Raw genomic sequence first — 17,913 nt, 5'->3', positions numbered from 1 at the left:
ATAGTGAGCACAACCAATCTGGTCTTTTTTTTTTTTCCTAAACCCAACCACATTTGTGTTGTTGAGGGAAAAAAACGCCAATTTGCGGTATTGTACCGACGTAGTGCTTTTATTTTGAAAGAGACTGTATGCAAACTGTACATTTCCTGTGAAAACGGAAGTGTTTTTTGAAAACAGACAATGCATGTAACAGGCTGAAGTTGACACGGCGTCCCAGAACGTCAACAACCAACACACCCAGGGTACCTTGCAAGTCATATCTTATCTTATCTGGAAAGTCCATGGCAAAATGTTGATATGTGGCTATGTCAGATTGAGAATGTGTTGGTACAAACATTAGCACAGCTCTTGCAAAATAATCCAGCAATGTGAGGTGAAAATTTGCTTCAGTTTGGTGTGAACACAGCACAAAGACAGAAACAAGAAGATAGAACACCTCAGTCATATCAGAGCGGGAAATTATTTTGAAGCCCAACATGACACCAAATTATTATTTTTTTCACTCCATTTCCCTGAATACGTCAAAACAGGCGCAGACATGGTTTTGTATCCATGATGGTGGACAGATATAAAAGGTAAACCAACAGACTGACAGAGGACCTGCAGGGTTAGAGGGACACAAACACCTTCACACTCAAACAACCTCAGTGTGAACACAGCAGATTAGTTAGCATTTAGTGACCAGCGCATGCTTTAACAATCTGATCCACGTGTGCATTACAGGTTTTAATTCACACCTCCAGCCAATCAGAAACAAGAATTCACCCAGGTTTCACACAGAACAAAACAGAAACTTTCAGGCGTCTGCTGCTCTTTGTTTGCTGCTCCCTGATTGGACGTTTGCACAAGATGCACTCTTTTTCTACAAGACTGGCCTTTGTTTGGATAGCTGGCTGATCAGCAGGGACGCAAACCAAATCATGCCAAGCTGCGGCTAGCTTGGTCCCCACCACACGCCACAGAGCTGAAACGAGAGGCAGAATTTATCTCCAACAGGCAGCTTCTCCCAAAACTCTTCATCCACTTTCCTCCACCAGGAACCTCTTTTTATTCTCACCACAAACAAAGAAAATTACTTTCTGTTGACTGCTTTTAACAAAATCAAAAGCCTGTTCTCTGCACTCAAAGCCTCGTGTGATGAAATTGAACTTTTAGCACAAAAAGCGTGGGCTTTCATTGAGGTATCACAGCAACAGCAGCAAACATGTTTCCAACAAGCATTTGTTCAGCACTGCTAATAAAAGAAGTTCCCGGTGGACACAAGAGCTTTACTTGGTCTTTGTTTTTATTCTGTCTTTTTTTTTCTTCTGCAGCATGTTCAAGACTTTTTAATTATTCCGAATTTTCTTTTTTAGAGTCTGTCCAGGTCTCTGTCCTGCGCTCATGGACTCTGCTGCTCCATGTTATCAATCAAAGGGTCTTTCTTCATGAACTGCAGATGTCTGATGGACCTCCACACCCCGACATAGCTGTCACTAACCGACTGACTGGGGGTGGTGTTCTCCTGGTGGAGGTGCTCCCTCTGCATCTCCAGCACCTCCTTTTCTGTCATGACGCGGGAATTAGCGCCTGCTTCTCCGTCTCCTTGTCCTGTCCACACTTCTCCGTTAGCCAATCCAACTACTTCCTCCTTCCTGTCGCTGCTCAACACTCCCTCTACCTCTGGATGTCCTGGGTCAGATCCATCGCCGGCAGATGGCCCGTCACCGTTAAGAGATGGTTTCTCTCTGTAAGGCTCGCCAGGTAGCCCTCCATCCTTCCCGGCCTCCTCCAGGTCCTCGTACAAACTCTTCTTCTTTGTCTCAAAGTATTTAACCACGCAGTAAGTGATGGAGCCGATGGTGTTGACCACCACGCCGCCAATGAACAGCCCTGTTGGCGCGACGTCGCTGAACGCCAGCATGCCAACAGTGATGGTGGCAATGCTCTTGACCACACCGACGAAGCTGGTGGTGACAGCAGAGTTGATGTAGGTGCAGTGCAGCGTGGTGAAGTTCATGGCGCAGCCGATGAAGATGCAGAAGACGAAGATGACCGTGATGTGGGGGTCCTTCCAGCCCTCATATGTCCACATGTTGATGGTGTCCAGGGAGATGAGGGAGCACACGAGAAGCACCTGAGAGAGGCAGACAGAGAGACAAAAAGTCGGAAGTTAGTTGGAAAACCAGAGGCAAAAGAAAAAACAAGGAGGCAGGATTAAAACAACAAAACATTAAAAACAACGAGAGATAAGTAAAGAAGGAGAGAGGTGGAAGAGAAAGATAAAACAGAAGCACAATTTAAAATCGAGAGAAAAAGGTGAGAGACGATAAAGAGAAATGTACAGAGGAGAGACACAACAAAAAGACAAGAGGAGAGGAAAAGAATGAAGAATTAAGAGACACAATCACCACACACAGAAAACTAGAATTATTGCCATGTGGTTGTATGACTCCGCCCACCAGTCCAGTGTCTCTGACAGTCTCCATCCATGTCAGTGAAAACATGGATGCTTCACACACAGAAGATCTATACAATCAGCACAGTTTCAAGATTAGAGTCACCAATTCAGTATCTGACCAAATGTCTCCCCTTCTGTTCCTGAGATATGACATTAAAACATGATGATGTCACAGTCAAGCTGACCTTTGACCTTTTGGATATAAGCTGTCATCACTTCATTATTTTATCCTGTTGGACATTTGTGTGAAAATGAGTCATAATTAGCTTATGGATTCTTCCGTTTTGGCCAATAACATGTTTTGTGAGGTCACACTGACCTTGACCTTTGACCACAAAATTCTAATCAGTTTCTTCTTCAGTCCAAGTGGATGTTTGTGCCAAATTTATAGAAATTCCCTGATGGTGTTCTTGAGATATTGCATTAACAAAAATGAGACAGACGAGGGCGGAGTCACCTTGACCGTTGACCACCAAAAACTAATCAGTTCATCGTTGAGTCCATGTGGACATTTGTGCCAAATTTGAAGAAATTTCCTTGAGGTGTTGTTGAGATATTGTGTTCACACGGATGGGACGAACACACATCTCGAAAACATGGCCCTGTTGGAATCAAACCTCAAACCCCATGTAGCGTTAAAGCCTTGCTGGACGGTTCTTACTGGTGAGGCCATGATGGCGATGGCGTACTGTGCTGTGAGCGGCCCGTACTCGCTGTCATGGCTGGTCTTCTGGATCACAACCAGGTAGGAGGCGTGGATGATGACCGCCAACACACCGGTGACGTAACCAAAGGGATCACCAGTGAGATCTCCAGCACCTGAAGAGGAAATCAACAGTGTTTGTGTTACATTTCTTTTCCTTTGATATATTTCTTTGGGCCCAGTTAGCCCAGCTGTCCAGAATCAGCTAAACCATCTGACTTTTGTGCTTGTTTTTCATAGCAACAATGGATCACCCTGATCCAGATGCAAACTTTTCAAGATTTCCAAATCTGGATAACCAGTGTTCTTAAAATGAATATAATCAATACGAATTTTGTTTGAATTTGACGGCCATTTGGGGGATCATTTCATGGGGACAAACAACATGGTCTTATGCTGAAGCTAACGAATACTGGCACTTGGTCAGTGACACCGACAAAAAAAAGAGGTGGTGGATGGGTCCAACAACCACGGACTTTCACCCGCGAGGCTGGCGCTCACTTCCTGTAAGGCTGTAACGCCAAACCCTGTTCTTTTTTCCTAAACCAAATCAAGTGTGTGTATGTTTTGTTAAAGGAAAAAAAAATCACTGTATTATACCGACGTAGTGCTTTTATTTTGAAAGAGACGGTATGAAAACTGTACATTTCCTGTGAAAACAGAAGTGTATTTTGAAAACAGACAATGCATGTAACAGGCTGAAGTTGACACGGAGTAGGGTTTGAAGCTGAATCTTGGAACAGAAACTGGTCCATACCAGGCTAGGTGTGCTGCATAAGTTACCATGATGATTTAGAGCTAACATCGTAGGACGGAAAACTCTGGCTTTAGACTCAGCGTACCTCACTAACCCACTAATCTCAATTCATGGTACAGACCTCTGATGACGGCCGAGAGACCCAACGCCTGGCTTCATTGTTAAACACTGAGTTCCTTTCTCTACATTTGATTTGTTCTCTTGCTCGTTGGCGAAGTATCATTTTTGTGAAAGAGAGGGAATGATAAAAGAGAGAAAGGAGGAGTGTGGGAGTAAGAAGGAGGGGCAGAGGAGGAATCAGGAGATGTGATGAATGAAAGCAGAAAATGGAGCAGGAGGAGAGCGATGGAGAATTAATCCTGTTCTGAGTCTGTGTGTGGGCTGGAAACTTACATTCACATACAAATATACAAACTTGGAGAGCAACAACAAACAGCTGATCACACACACACACACACACACACACTGAATCTGTCTGGTTGGTGTGGTATGGATTAAGTGGAAATTTGGATCCGATCTGCACTCATAAAATTCTGAATGCATCCTAAAATGTGTTTATGCTAAATAAAATAAAAACAATATAATAGCATTTTGCTCTGGGTCAAGAAAATGCCTCTGAACCTACATTTTGATTTTTGAGGCACGGCAGCTCTTCATGTTCTGTCATGTTTTATATGGAATCTGATCCGAAATCAATCAGAATCTAAATAAATTTAATTTCCACACATGAGCAGCTGGAATGGATCAGTCACACAATAAATGGCATTAAATGAGAACAAAGTCAGAGTGACTGGCTGACCAAGTCAAAATCATATTATAATATATGTCTTAAAATATATAATATTTTTCACATTGTGAACAAATCTTCAGACTCAGATTATGACAGTGTGTGTTTGTACAGCCTGATGTTTCTTCCTCCTCCAGTGTTGTTAGAAACACATCAGTGAGACAAACTGTGTCACTGACATCTTCCTTCATCACCATGAACACACACACTGTAATTTATTTTGACTCAATCCCACACACACCGTCCTGCTGACACAAATACACATAGAGCACCAAATGTGGATTAATCCACCACTGAAAATAGTCCCCAACAAAGTCCCTATTTCCTCTTGTTTGTTTGATAAAAACTACACTAAACAGCTGTTTGAGGAATTACCGATAAAACTTTATAACTGTTTTTAAAGCTTTGCATCTTCAGTAGGAACCAATGAGCTTTGAGATGAGAGACAGACAGGAAGTCAAATGTAGATGTAGAGATGGACAAACACAAATGAATGTTTCAAGGACTGTAAAGCCCTCACAGACATAAATATGATTTGTGATTTTTTGCAAAATAAATAAAATCGACTTGATTTTTTTGGATTAGAAAAACACAACGGTTTGAGTTCCCAACTCCCAACTTGTCAAATACAGACGCTCAGTTAGTGGCCCCACACATCAAACCTGGGACACTCTAGGTAGCCTCCTGCTTCAGTTTTGGACACTCCCTGGATTGAATCTTTTGAAAATTGAATATTGAATATATTCCATTGACTTTCCGTCTCACATAGGAAATGAATAGCGGTCTTTCAGGTGAAAGTCCATTTGACCAGTCCACCTCCACCTCCACCTGCCCTACGCGGACTGTCTTGCTCTTTTCACTACAGCACTGGTATTTGATTGCATTGATGCCGTACCTATGGCCTACACTCTGCAAAGATGCATACCCTACACTGTAGCCTGACGTGCACCTGCCCAGACATGTAACCACAAATTACGGCAATGCAGACCTCCTGTCTATTTTTGATAACTGAAAACCATTTTACTGTGTCAAAACAAAGCTTTTATTTACTTTCATTTCACAGAAAAGTAATTTTGAAGACAATAAAGCACCCACACAATGGCATTTTTAGTTCTGTGTTTGATTCATCCTTGCTTCATATGAGTAGAGAGCAACTCCGCTAGCCATTATGTAATGTAAAATGTCATAGGTTTATGCTAATAATGTTAGCATTTTGTTTTTGTGGAGAAAACATGTTTAATATAAGACAAAAAAAATTTACGGTCCGCAAATCATGTTTATGTTTTGAATTTGTGTTTTGACCTGTTGCGCCACCCACCGTCGTCTACCAGTCACGCAGTCAGTAGAGTCTCAGTATCCGGGTTGCCAGTAGTTACAACTGAGCTACAATGGCTGACGGTGCGACTAAACCCAAACGACCTCGTTATGATTCCCAAAAACGCCAAGACAAAACTCGAGGCAAAGTGAGGGTCTATATAGGAGATGATTTTGAACAGTGGAGACGGTTGAAAGTGGAGAAGAATTTGAAATCTGATGTCGAAGTGGCTACTCTTCTCCTCGACAGGTAAGCTTTAGTCAAAGTTGGCTAACTAGCATCATAGCTAGACGGGGATGGACATTTCAAATACTTTCAACTGTGTTTCATTTTCGATCATACATTGTAGCCCATGTGCAGGTGGGTCATTGACCCGACTGATTTTTTTGAGAAACAAAACGTTAGCAGCACGGCTAGCAGCATTAGCAGTGTCCCGGTACATAGCATTAGCAGCCGGCTCCTCCTCCACTGTATCCCAGCAGCAGCATAAGCAGCAGAGAAGCCGGACTTGCTCGAACGGGGGGCGGACACAACTCGCGGCAGTATTTTGAATTTGAGTGCAGTAACCATTTTGGCCACATTCTTACATACGGCGCCTTTAAATCCATCTGAAGCCAACCAAAATACAACGATGACACACTTTGTGTCATGTGATTATACGCGAAAGAGTTCATATCATATTCCATTTCTATGACGGAATAAATCCTACATACTGGACCTTTAAGGATAGAAAATGTTTGTGGTCATCGTCTGTTGGAAGGAAATAAAAATCTAACCGTAGTCTCCAGTGTCAAAGTCACACACTTTGTTGAGCCATCATCTTCCCTGAACTTCTACCTATGAATTTTTGTGGCTGTTTAATGTCATAATGCTTTGACAAAAATCCTTTCCTGAGGTGTTAATAATGCAGTGAGGCAATTTAAAGCCACTATACATTTTTTTTCTTCCAGTGACTGAAAACAATATTGACTTATGATCTGCATTTTAATCTACATACATGCAAAATGACATTATCTCACTTAATTATTCCATGAAAGACGTCTGGAACATGCAAATATTAAATTACTGAGAGGAGAAAAGGCGATTATCACTAAGATTAAACCTCCATTGATGAATCAGTCCATTAGATTGATATTCTGCACGTTTGGACCCCCCTCCTGCCTGAGACAGCAGGGGTAGAGATTGATTCAGGAAATGAAGTTTGTGTAGGAGTTTTTTTGTTTATGACTTCAGGATCATTAATGGTAATGGAAGAGGGGAATTTACTGCTGTGAAAGACGATTAAAGGATTTTTTACAGAACCAGAAATTAATGTAACGGTTAAACAGTTTTACATGTGAAAGAAAAATTGCTTCACAGGAAAAGAAAAAAAAATGCTGTTTGGGGTCAGATTCTGTCTTTTTTGTTTTCGTTGTGAAAGTAAAAGAGGCAATGATATTAAAGGGAGAGAGGAGGCAGGATAAAGTCAGGGAGTTATCAGAGAGAGAGAGGACGAGTTCCTACTGATGATGACATTAAGATGCAAGTGAAAGCTCAGATTACTGAGCTCAGATTCGCTTCCCCAAAGACAGATGAATATTTGGGGCGTAAAACAGTCGTGGACTCCTGCCACTTTTATTTGAAAAAGACAGGGAGAGAGGAAGATCCAAAAAGAAGAAGTATTTTACTGCTGTAGAGATGGTCTTTTCATAAAACTGTCTTTGCAGTAGCCGGACACAAATACTTTGCTAGTGCCTACATTAGTATTTTTGGTTTTTGTGATGACATTTCTTGGAGTTAAAGGTTTATGTAAGTCAATTAACCATAGTAATTAATAAAAGTATTAAAACTGGGTCTTAATCCCCCCCTCCCCCCACAAAAATCGGATATGTGTTTTCATAAAATTTTACAAAATAAAAACATTTTAATTAAAAGTTTTTTAATTGTGGAAACATAAACAAAATATTTCCTAACACTCCATAAGTTGTTTGAACTATTTATATTAATTAGGTTTTAAGATATGCTCAGTTTTTTGAGCAGAGTACAAAGGTGTTGTGATGGATTCATCATTCATTCCTTTGATGCCACCAAGTGTTTTTGCACCACAAGGTACAATTTATATTGTAGCCTACAACACGATGACACTGAAAAATAACTGTTCTATCTATTATGTTTTTTATATTTTAGATTGATATATGCACAGGGTTATGGAAACAGCAATTTCCCACAGCCATTACAGAAATACCACGTTTGCATTGCACGTAAGGTAAGGTAACTTAAGGGCATGACGTGATGACAGGGAAGACAGAGGCCTCAGCTTTTCTCTGCAAAAAGAATTATTGCTTTAGCTATCATGGTCCTTATTTTAGATTTAAACAGAATCAACGATCTCCCGTGGTAGTCTGCAAGACGTCTGTTTTGAAAGGGTTAAAGGGCCAGTGTGTAAAATGGGTTGAAAACCGTTGGAAACAGTGACATCAGTGGTCAAATTCTAGATTGCAGGGCTCACTCACTCACTCCTCCCATCGGGTAAATGACAGTGGCCTCGTAGGGACAAAAAGCCTTGCGCACAAGTTTTTCAGGAGTAGGTCTATCTAGCGACGAGGTGAATGTTTATTTAGAAATCTAAACCATGTTACGATATTGTAATGAATCACTCACGAGCAGGAGACCAGAGGAGCGTTTGGGAAAAAGGCCCGTTTATTTGAGCACTCCAAAAACTCCGGTAACACTCCAGGGGGTAAAAGACTCCGTCCCAAACTCTGACTCTTCTGGCGTAACAGACATGCTTCATAACTTTACACACATACTCGTTTACGATACTAAGTGGGGACCCCCCTCCCCTCTCTGCTCCACCAACCACCAGCCCGCACACTGACTGACAGCGTAGCCTGTAAACAGAGCTCAGCTGTTTATTTAGCCTAGCAATATCTCCGGACTATAGTAGCTGCAATGGACGACTTTGAACGTGATTTTGAAGAGTTTCTTGTAGCGGACACAGACCCAGAGCCATACCTGTTTGAGCCGGAGCCATTTCAGGTGACTACCTCTTGAAGCTCATGGAGAGAATGCCAAGAGTGTGCAAAGCAGTAATCAGAGCAAAGGGTGGCTATTTTGAAGAAACTAGAATATAAAACATGTTTTCAGTTATTTCACCTTTTTTGTTAAGTACATAACTCCACATGTGTTCATTCATAGTTTTGATGCCTTCAGTGAGAATCTACAATGTAAATAGTCATGAAAATAAAGAAAACGCATTGAATGAGAAGGTGTGTCCAAACTTTTGGCCTGTACTGTATATAAAAGCATAACTAAGGCTACGAAAACCAAACAAATTTTATTTTATAGCGATCATACACTTGTATAAACATATTAATGGGTAGAATATTCAGATTCAGATTCAGATTGACAATAAACCATGCCAAATAAAGAAAAAAGAGAAAAAGGACTGTGGCATTCACTTTTGCTGAAGAAGTAGAAAACCTTCAACTACCAGAATGCACTGCATCACACTGGACCAATAAAGTTGGTGGGTGATGTAATGCACGTTTCCCGTCCAAAATCAATGTGGTGGTCAGCTGGTAACAACCAATCTCATGTTACACTTAAACAGTGCATTAAAATATGTTTCTACAAACATTTTAGGTGAGAAATGGGCTCTGCAGTAACTAAGTCTTGGTTTAAATTTGATCAGCACTGCTTCATTTTACAGTCTGATCAAAGTTTGGTCTGAGTTTGAGAGATGACATGTTTTGCATTGTCCGGCAGATTTGTGAGCAGCAAGATCTGTCAGAAAGGAGGGAAGTTTATCAAAGTTCATCTACACATTCTACCCACATTGTTAAGATGTAAAGCAGGTTGAAAATTGGCAAAGTATCCCTTTAAGATCAGGAATGAGGATGTGAAAGACAGTAAAACAAGGAGGGAAGGACAGAAGACAAAGACATTCCCTTCAGGGACTTTAAATTTGGCCATCACCGCAAAAATAAATGCAAATTTAATCTCTTGCTAAAACAAACTCCTGCATTTAACCCACAAAAATATGGCCACGTTTTACCTCTTCAGATTTCCACACTAAAACTACAGTTAGAAAGAAGATGCATACCAGCTTATTAGCAGAACCTACCCGTTCTCATCCCCACTCATTAAATAACGCGGCTTGGTCAGTAGACTTTCACGTCTACATGTAGTGCATTAGGTATCCTCCTGCGTCTGTTGTTGATGTTCTGGGACTGCTGACAATTTATGCTTGTTACATGGATTGTGTCTTTTCAAAGTACACAGGAAATGTACAGATTCTGCTCGTTAGATGCATGCAGTCTTTTTCCATCCATAAACTTACAATGTCGGTAAAACAGCTCGCATTACGTTAAATTCCTTGTGCAAAAAAAGCACCTGGTTAAGTTTAGAAAAAAACCCCTCACGGTTTGGTTCAACATTCATACAGGAAGTGAACAGAAGCAACCTGGGTGAAAATGTTTGTTTGACCCATCCCCCACTCCCTGTAAGGAATCAGCTCTTTAAATTGTGTTCATATCCGTCAATGTTTCCGACTGATGCCATCCTGCAGCGTTTATAAACTGACACTGCCCAGCGGTGAATCATAACGCTGCAAAGATACCTTTATTGTCAGTGTCTAATGTCAAAATCACTGACCAAGCAACGCTCTTTGACAACTTTGAAATGAGAACAGGTTGGCAGAACACAACCAGATCTCTGACCCAACTGCTTGCAGTCAGCTGCATTCATTTTAATACTTTTTTCAGGTACACTATGCAAGAATTTTCAGTTACTGTTTCTAAACAGTATTGCCACAGAAAGTGAAAGCTAACAACAGACTGGCGTTTTGTTACGCTATCTCTGCATTTTCATTGTGCTTTGTCCACGATTTTAATAGCTTTCTCTTGGATGGAGCTCTGGTCTGGCATCTGGTTGTTAACTTTGTATAAAGTCCCGACCTCACTTGCACATTGTCCCAAGAACATGAAAACAAGAAGAAAATAATAAAATGCAGTCAGAGGGCAGAGTCTCTGCAGATTAATACACTGAAAGTGGGTCATTAATGATAACTGAGAGGGATTACTGCTGTATGAGTCTGTACATTGTCTTTCTGAAAATCCTCAAAAAAAACAAGTCTATCGTGAGGCTGACACTGCGATGCTAAACCGGTGCAACTCTGTTTTAAAAAGGCAAACGTGTACATTTTTGGAAAGCCACTGCAAACAGTCATGTTGTGCTGCAGAGTAATCACAGAAAAACCCATATTCTCAAGGCACTGAAAAGACAGTGACCTGAGTGTGTGCACTAAATGTGGATGATGTGTGTTTACCAGCCAGCGCAGCTCCACCGGTGGTGATGATCACAGCAATCACCACACCGATGGACGGCACACCGTTCCTCAGCACACATACTCCGATGCTGAGTGTGAAGAGTGGCAGGCAGCGTTTGAACACGACATACATGGGCAGGCTGAGGCCGCGCAGAGACCACAGCGTCAGAGTGGACTGCAGTGTGGAGAGGATACACACCGGGCCGAACTCCTGCACACAGAGAGGGAGACATACACACACGCACAAATGTTTTAGGCACCTAATGAGATATTGTGTTGTTTTGCATTAATATCCTGGAGACTTACCCCGACCTTAACCACAGTGACTACATGCCAGCCCAGCACATATCATTACCCTACTCTAACCTTAAACTAAGATTTATTGGCTCATCTTGTGGGGACCAGCTTTTGTCCCCAGATGGGAGAGAAGTCCCTGTAGAGTGACTGTATGACCTAATCCCCACAATGTGCATAACACACACACACGCAGACACACACTTGGCAGTCAGCAGTCACAGTGAATTACACGTAAAAATGTGTGAGCATGCTAATACTAGGGTTGTAATGATAAACTGGTTTCACCATGATATGAAAATATATTGTCACAAACTGGACTGTGGACTGTAACAAGGAGGGACTCCACGTATAATATTTACTTACAACAACTGTGATTTATTAAAACTGAGGCTAACTCAAATGAACAGTGTTACAAGTATGTTAATCAGCTATGAAAGTTGTGCATGGGTGTCTGGTTGATGTGCTGTGGGGGTGTCGAAAGTGCAGCCAAGAGAAAATGATGCAGGGTGGACGTCAGCTGTAGGAGAGGAGAGACAGAGTGAACACATGGACCAACTGCTTTAAGAGCCTAGAAGGCCACAGCAAACTGCATCAGTCTGACAACCTTCCCACGTCAGCCAATTAGCTGCAGTTTCACTCACTTTAACTGACATCAGAGAATATTGATTTATTGTGTTAGTCAAACCAGACGTTTCAAATATATGTTAATACATGTTAATCTGACTGAAATCGTACCAAGTCAGACTAACACACCCAGATCATGTGACTCCTGCATGTATACAGTCAATCAGAACCAAACTGGCCGAGGCACTCTGAGCATGCTCCACAGTTTAGTCCAATAGCATTAAATGTGTAAGAGAAGAAGAAGTCGGTAACAACATGGTGTAATCTACATCCAGAGCCATGACTTTTTTGATGGACCAAATGTACAGGGCTGTAAAGTTGTCCACCATGGTAGCAGTTAGCTGCTAGCTAACCGTAGCTAACTTGTTTGTCCATTGTTTGGTCTGTGACGTAATAGGTCAACAGGAAAAAGGTCCAATACTAACAAGCTGAAAGGGGGTGTATCTCCACCTATCGTAGAGGAGTCGCATGTACTTGGGTCAATAAATGGATTCCCCTCCTGTGCTTGTATACTGGGACAAGGACAGTAGTCCAGTTAAATGCCCTCGTCCAGCTGCAACTGTAGCTCCGCTTCACTGTGACTGGAAACTTAGGGATGCATGATATCAGATTTTTTTGTTGATATATAACAACTCATTTGGCAGATAACCGAATCTGATATATCCACTCTTTTCCCCATCTAATTTAAGTGATCATCAAGTCTCTTCTGTAGTGGAATAAACATCATAGTATACATGCATCGTCTCATCATGACGGTCCACCAGCAGATGGAGACATGAAATACTTTTCATCGTATGTAATATTCATTTATTGCGCAAAATTAGAAAAGGCATGTTGGTTGATTCTGATCATTCTGTTCATTCTAAAGCCGATATCAGCAGATACTGATGATGTGCCGCTATTTTCGTGCATGCCTAAATGTAGTCATTGATAAGATAAGATAATCCTTTACTAGTCCAACTGAGGGCGGCACGGTGGTGTGAAGGTTACCAGCAAGATGAGGGCAGTTCGATCCCAGGAGGGAGCCCTTCAGTCTAATAAGTAAACAGTAAAAAACGTGCTTATACAATCAATCAATAGCAGCATCCGGTGATTATTACTGCTTACTGAACGTCACTTATTGTGCAGTCTGATTAGATGTCATATGAATCATCTTGGTTTTCATGGTATGTAAAAAAACCTCAGATTTAGTTCATTTAGATCAAGTTTCATTTCTCCAGAGAAGCTCTGTTGATGAGTGTCAATCTGCCTCTCAGCTAACTCAACTTTCTGTCTGGGTATTAATGATGAGTGGCGCACACTATGCACACTATCTAGCCTGAGCTGCCTTTTACCTTCAGGTCAGCTCAAATTCACCAAGGAGCTCAAATATCCATGTTGACTCAACACAGGCCTGCGTAGTCCAAGCTTTTCGCAGAACTGTCATGTTTAGGGAGCAGCAGAGATGGTTAAGGTTTAATGTTTAGCCATGTCAGTCAGTTAAACTCTTTGGTCCAGTCGTGGTCACCTGATTTTTCTTTTTGCTCCGGCAGCAGCACAAAATGTCCTCATTTATCACTTTGGTTTATGACAGAACACTGCAGCTCTTAAACTAAATTTGAGGAAGTTCACATCACAAATGTGTTGATTTAGTAGTTCTGTTCTTCCACTAACTTTACTCTCATTTTAGTAGTTTGATATTGATTTTTTTCTTCCAGTATTTTGAGTGTAGTACAGGACGCAGCTGTGGTGTAACATTACACTGCATGTTTGTACAGATTACTGGTTCTTCTCTCTGCGCAGCCTGAGGCAACACACCTCCCAGCAACCTCAGGGCATATAAATCTACAGCTTGCTCTGTCATTCAACTTGTGAGTGCAACTAATCCAATATGCTCCATCCCAGGTTTTCAAATATGACTCTTTCTCGCGCACACATTACTTGTGGTTAAGATTAGGTTAAGATAACTATTAGGTTAGCTTTGCCTCACAGCAAGAGGGTTTGCGGTTTGAACCCGGGGTGGGGGAGCACTTCTGGAGGACAGTTCTGGAGCTGCTTTGAGATCCATAAAATATCTTTGACAGGAGGGACTGTCACTGCGGGGGCATATGCATCAGGATGGAGTTTTACAGCAGCTAGTGATGGAGCTGCAGATGAGCAGACACAACGATACGATTTGCCCCAGGGACATGAGTGGCATCAGCAAAGAGACAACTGGATGTCCGACACCTTATCAAAAGAAAATAATATAAGTTTTGGCATATGCAGTCCAGAGAGACACTGTGTCTGAGGCGAGCACACATTCTTTGGACTTAAGGTGCGGACACACCAAACCGACATCAAAGAACTACCGGTGACGAAAGCCAACTGTTGCGTCGTCTACGTCGCCTAACGTCGCCCTGTGTCAGTTGCATTTGAACACACTACACGGACTATATCCGACGGCCAAGTGGCATGTATGTTCTGCGCCTGCGTGAGAGAGAGCAGAGTGACAGAGTGGTACATCCTGACAGCCGAGGGGTTTCCTATCTGTGCAGCCGAGCACCGCAGCACCTCCACGGACTATTACATCCAGACGGTCCTGGTGTTTCCTCTGCAGGCTCCGCTTCACTCAGCTGCCCGATAAACTCGCTGCTTCTTCCCACTTTAACCTGAATAACAAACCAGGGCTCGGTGCTCTGGTTGGATCCAAACGGAGAGCTGGGATTAGCTGGGAGGCTAGCAGAGGCTAACTGGCTGTGCTTCCCCCCGGTCATGCTGCGGCTAACCCACCGCTAGCTGCTCCCAGCTAGCTCTGATTTGTTATTCAGGTTAAAGTGAAAGAAGCAGCGGATCTGTCAGACAGCTGAGTGAAGTGGAGCCTGAGGAGGAAGTACCGGTTAGCCCCGGTTTCACTACAGGCAGATTCACTCGCTACAGGGGCGAGGAAATAAAACCTGAACAGCCAATCAGAGTGATCTCTCTGATTACTGTTAATTTATTTTGCTGATCTGTTCTGTACGACATCTATTGCACGTCTGTCCGTCCTGGAAGAGGGATCCCTCCTCAGTTGCTCTTCCTGAGGTTTCTACCGTTTTTTTTCCCTGTTAAAGGGTTTTTTTGGGGACTTTTTCCTTATCCGCTGTGAGGGTCATAAGGACAGAGGGATGTCGTATGCTGTAAAGCCCTGTGAGGCAAATTGTGATTTGTGATATTGGGCTTTATAAATAAAATTGATTGATTGATTGATTGATCTCTCTCACCGACAAGCTCCGCCGCCGATTCAACATGCTCAATCGGCCGAAAAGCCGCCGACGCCGATGCCAAAGTGCCAACGTTGCGGGACGCACCACAAAAACTAGGCCAACAGATGCTCACCGACGGCCCGACTTTGTTTGACAGCCGACCGTCGGCTTGACGTGTCAGGGCCTTCTGAGCAGTTTTCCTGCAGCTCCTCGACCCAATCACCTAAACAAATGTTTGAAATGTAGCTCTATGCTCCTGCAAATAACTTTTTTTAGGCACAAAAAAACATTAGGATTAGGTTATAGTCGAAAAAAGATCTTGTTTTGGCTAAAAAATTCCCCCATTTGGTGACACAATCACGGCTGGAAATGTCGCCAATGTCTCGTAAAAAAACAAAACAAAACAAAAAACAGCTTTGTTGTTTGTTTGTCTTGAGCAGTTGTCTGAGGTTTTCTGCAGCTGCCGCCAGTACATAGTCATGCATGCTAATTTATGGCAGCACCCCTCTGTGAAAATATGTTCCCACGTGCATGTTTGAGAGAATCCATTGTGCTGTTAAGCTTGTGTTCCACTCAGAATCTGGAGGCTTGTTAGCCTAGCTTGCTAACTGATTCCCAGTAAATGTTACTTTCAGCGTCATCGGCAGCTCTCACACACTCTAGTGCCTGCCCACACAGATGTTGCACCAATCAAATCAGCAGTATCAGTTCAAGTGGATACCACACACTAATGCAGGGGGCGCTGTCCCTTCAAAGAACATGCAATTTCTTCTTTTTATTAACTGCATTTACAACCATATTGCAACTACAAAAGATGGAACAAACACTGAGAATATCTATAATACTTTCTTAAATTAATTTTAATGTCAGTTCACCCTAAAGATGTTCTAACTTTCTTTTCCACAATTTTTTTTTTTTTTTGCTGCATACACATTCTTCCTGTGCAGCTTCTGGCAGGTGTTTTTTGGCTTTGGTGATTTTGATAAACAGTCCTGCCAATAAAGTTAATGAATCGTAGCAGTCAATCAGCCACTCAGACAGTCAGTCAATCAGTCAATCAGTCAATCAATCGTGGGCTGAAAACACCAGCAGGCACTTTTACTAATATTGATAAGAGAGGGGGCGTCTACAGTGCTTTAATCTTTCCTTTAAATTAAATGTTCATCATTAACATTTAACTGTCAGGAGGCAATAACACACTGATAATGAGGCAACCTTTTTATTACTGACCCTCATCTGCCACACATTAATGGTGCTGAATAAAAATAAATGTTGTGCTTTGGTTTTTGAAACATTTAAACAGTCTCCCAAATATTCACTTGGCTTGTAGAATAATTTTACAGCTGCAGGTTGATGGCAGCTATTATTTTATTGTACATTGTAAAGACCAAGAAAAGTTTAAGGACATTTAGTGTAATGTTTATATCATTTTAGAGTCTTTAAGTGGAGTTTAACTTCTTATAGTAACTGTATGGTTTTATTAAAACTTTCAATGCCCGTATGAAACAGATCAGAACACTTTAAGGTCAATATTTTTTGTCGATGTTCACATGATAAATAACAGAGATAAAAACAGGCTGGTATATTTTACAAAGTAAAAGAGGCTACAGTCAGTCTACAGTGCAGCTAGACGCACCCCTGGAAGTCTGGTGATCCCAGTTTGCGCATCACCAAATGGTGATTTTAGTCACTTTTTACCTTGGTGAGCTGCAGGCTGAACGGCGGGACCGTGACCTTCCCAAGCCGCCTCAGGATCTCCAACGTGAGCGCCGCTGTGCTGCTGGTCAGGAGCTGGATGAGCGTCAGGAACTTGAAGTGATAATTAGTGATGAGGAACTTCAGCAAGATGTTCAGAGAGCCGGAGAAAACGCCGTGCGCAACGGCCACGGAGATCCCCAAAAACCGGCTCTTCAGCACATCCATGGTGGCTTGCTGTTGGCTTTAAAGAAAGTCATACAGGAGACACAAAGTGCTGTCGGTGCCGATGGTCCCCGCCGTCACAGCCCGGGCTGGAGAGGTTCAGTTTCGGAAATGAGGGGGAGGGTTTTTACGCACAGCCGCACTGCCGCTGGACGGAGGAACGGAAGGAAAGGAAGGACGTGAGGCTGGAGAGAGCCCACGATTATACCGCTCTATGAAGGAAAAACAGTCTGCACTTAAAAGCTTTTAGTAAAAACAGTGAGTGCGAGTGAGGTCTGAAGGTGGAGAGGAGGGAACCGGGAGGGGGAGGAGAGCCTCTGCTCGGGTCTGCTGAGTCTTTTTCTCCTCAGTTCAAACGGCAGCTCAGTTCAGCTCCTTTTCATATAGTAAAAACACTCAAAAACTCAGTCATGTTCTGAATTAGTTTCCACTCACTCATTAACACCAGCAGAAGACTTCACCAGTGACTTTTTCTTTGCGCTTGTGTTCCAAAAAAGAACCAGAAAACCTCCGGTAACTGAGAGAAAGACGCAAAGAAAGAGGAGAAGAAGTGATTCCT

The 17,913-nt window shown here is 42.4% G+C and overlaps 1 protein-coding gene across 1 annotated transcript; it reads right to left on the bottom strand.

Annotated features, from left to right (window-relative positions):
- Positions 1-1,342: 1,342 nt before the first annotated feature.
- On the bottom strand, positions 1,343-17,466 carry slc35d3 (solute carrier family 35 member D3). Its single transcript, XM_033648318.2, has 4 exons — positions 17,133-17,466; positions 11,311-11,521; positions 3,102-3,259; positions 1,343-2,116 (listed from the first exon to the last, which is right to left on the bottom strand). The coding sequence occupies exons 1-4, from the start codon at positions 17,355-17,357 to the stop codon at positions 1,382-1,384; spliced, it is 1,329 nt and encodes a 442-aa protein (XP_033504209.1). The 5' UTR covers positions 17,358-17,466; the 3' UTR covers positions 1,343-1,381.
- Between the last annotated feature and the right edge of the window lie 447 nt (positions 17,467-17,913).

This window comes from Epinephelus lanceolatus, chromosome 13, assembly GCF_041903045.1.
Source record: "Epinephelus lanceolatus isolate andai-2023 chromosome 13, ASM4190304v1, whole genome shotgun sequence".
In the NCBI taxonomy this organism is placed as follows: Eukaryota; Metazoa; Chordata; class Actinopteri; order Perciformes; family Serranidae; genus Epinephelus; species Epinephelus lanceolatus.
Note: the sequence above shows the minus strand (reverse complement) of the source record. Positions and strands in the feature narration are given on the sequence as shown.

What these genes read in the sequence shown, in the direction of transcription:
- slc35d3 (XM_033648318.2), bottom strand. Translation starts at nt 17,357, where the DNA reads ATGGATGTGCTGAAGAGCCGGTTTTTGGGGATCTCCGTGGCCGTTGCG. An exon ending in TCAGCCTGCAGCTCACCAAG is followed by an intron (nt 11,522 to 17,132) that starts GTAAAAAGTGAC and finishes CTCTGTGTGCAG; the next exon opens with GAGTTCGGCCCGGTGTGTAT. An exon ending in TCGCCATCATGGCCTCACCA is followed by an intron (nt 2,117 to 3,101) that starts GTAAGAACCGTC and finishes TGCCTCTCTCAG; the next exon opens with GTGCTTCTCGTGTGCTCCCT.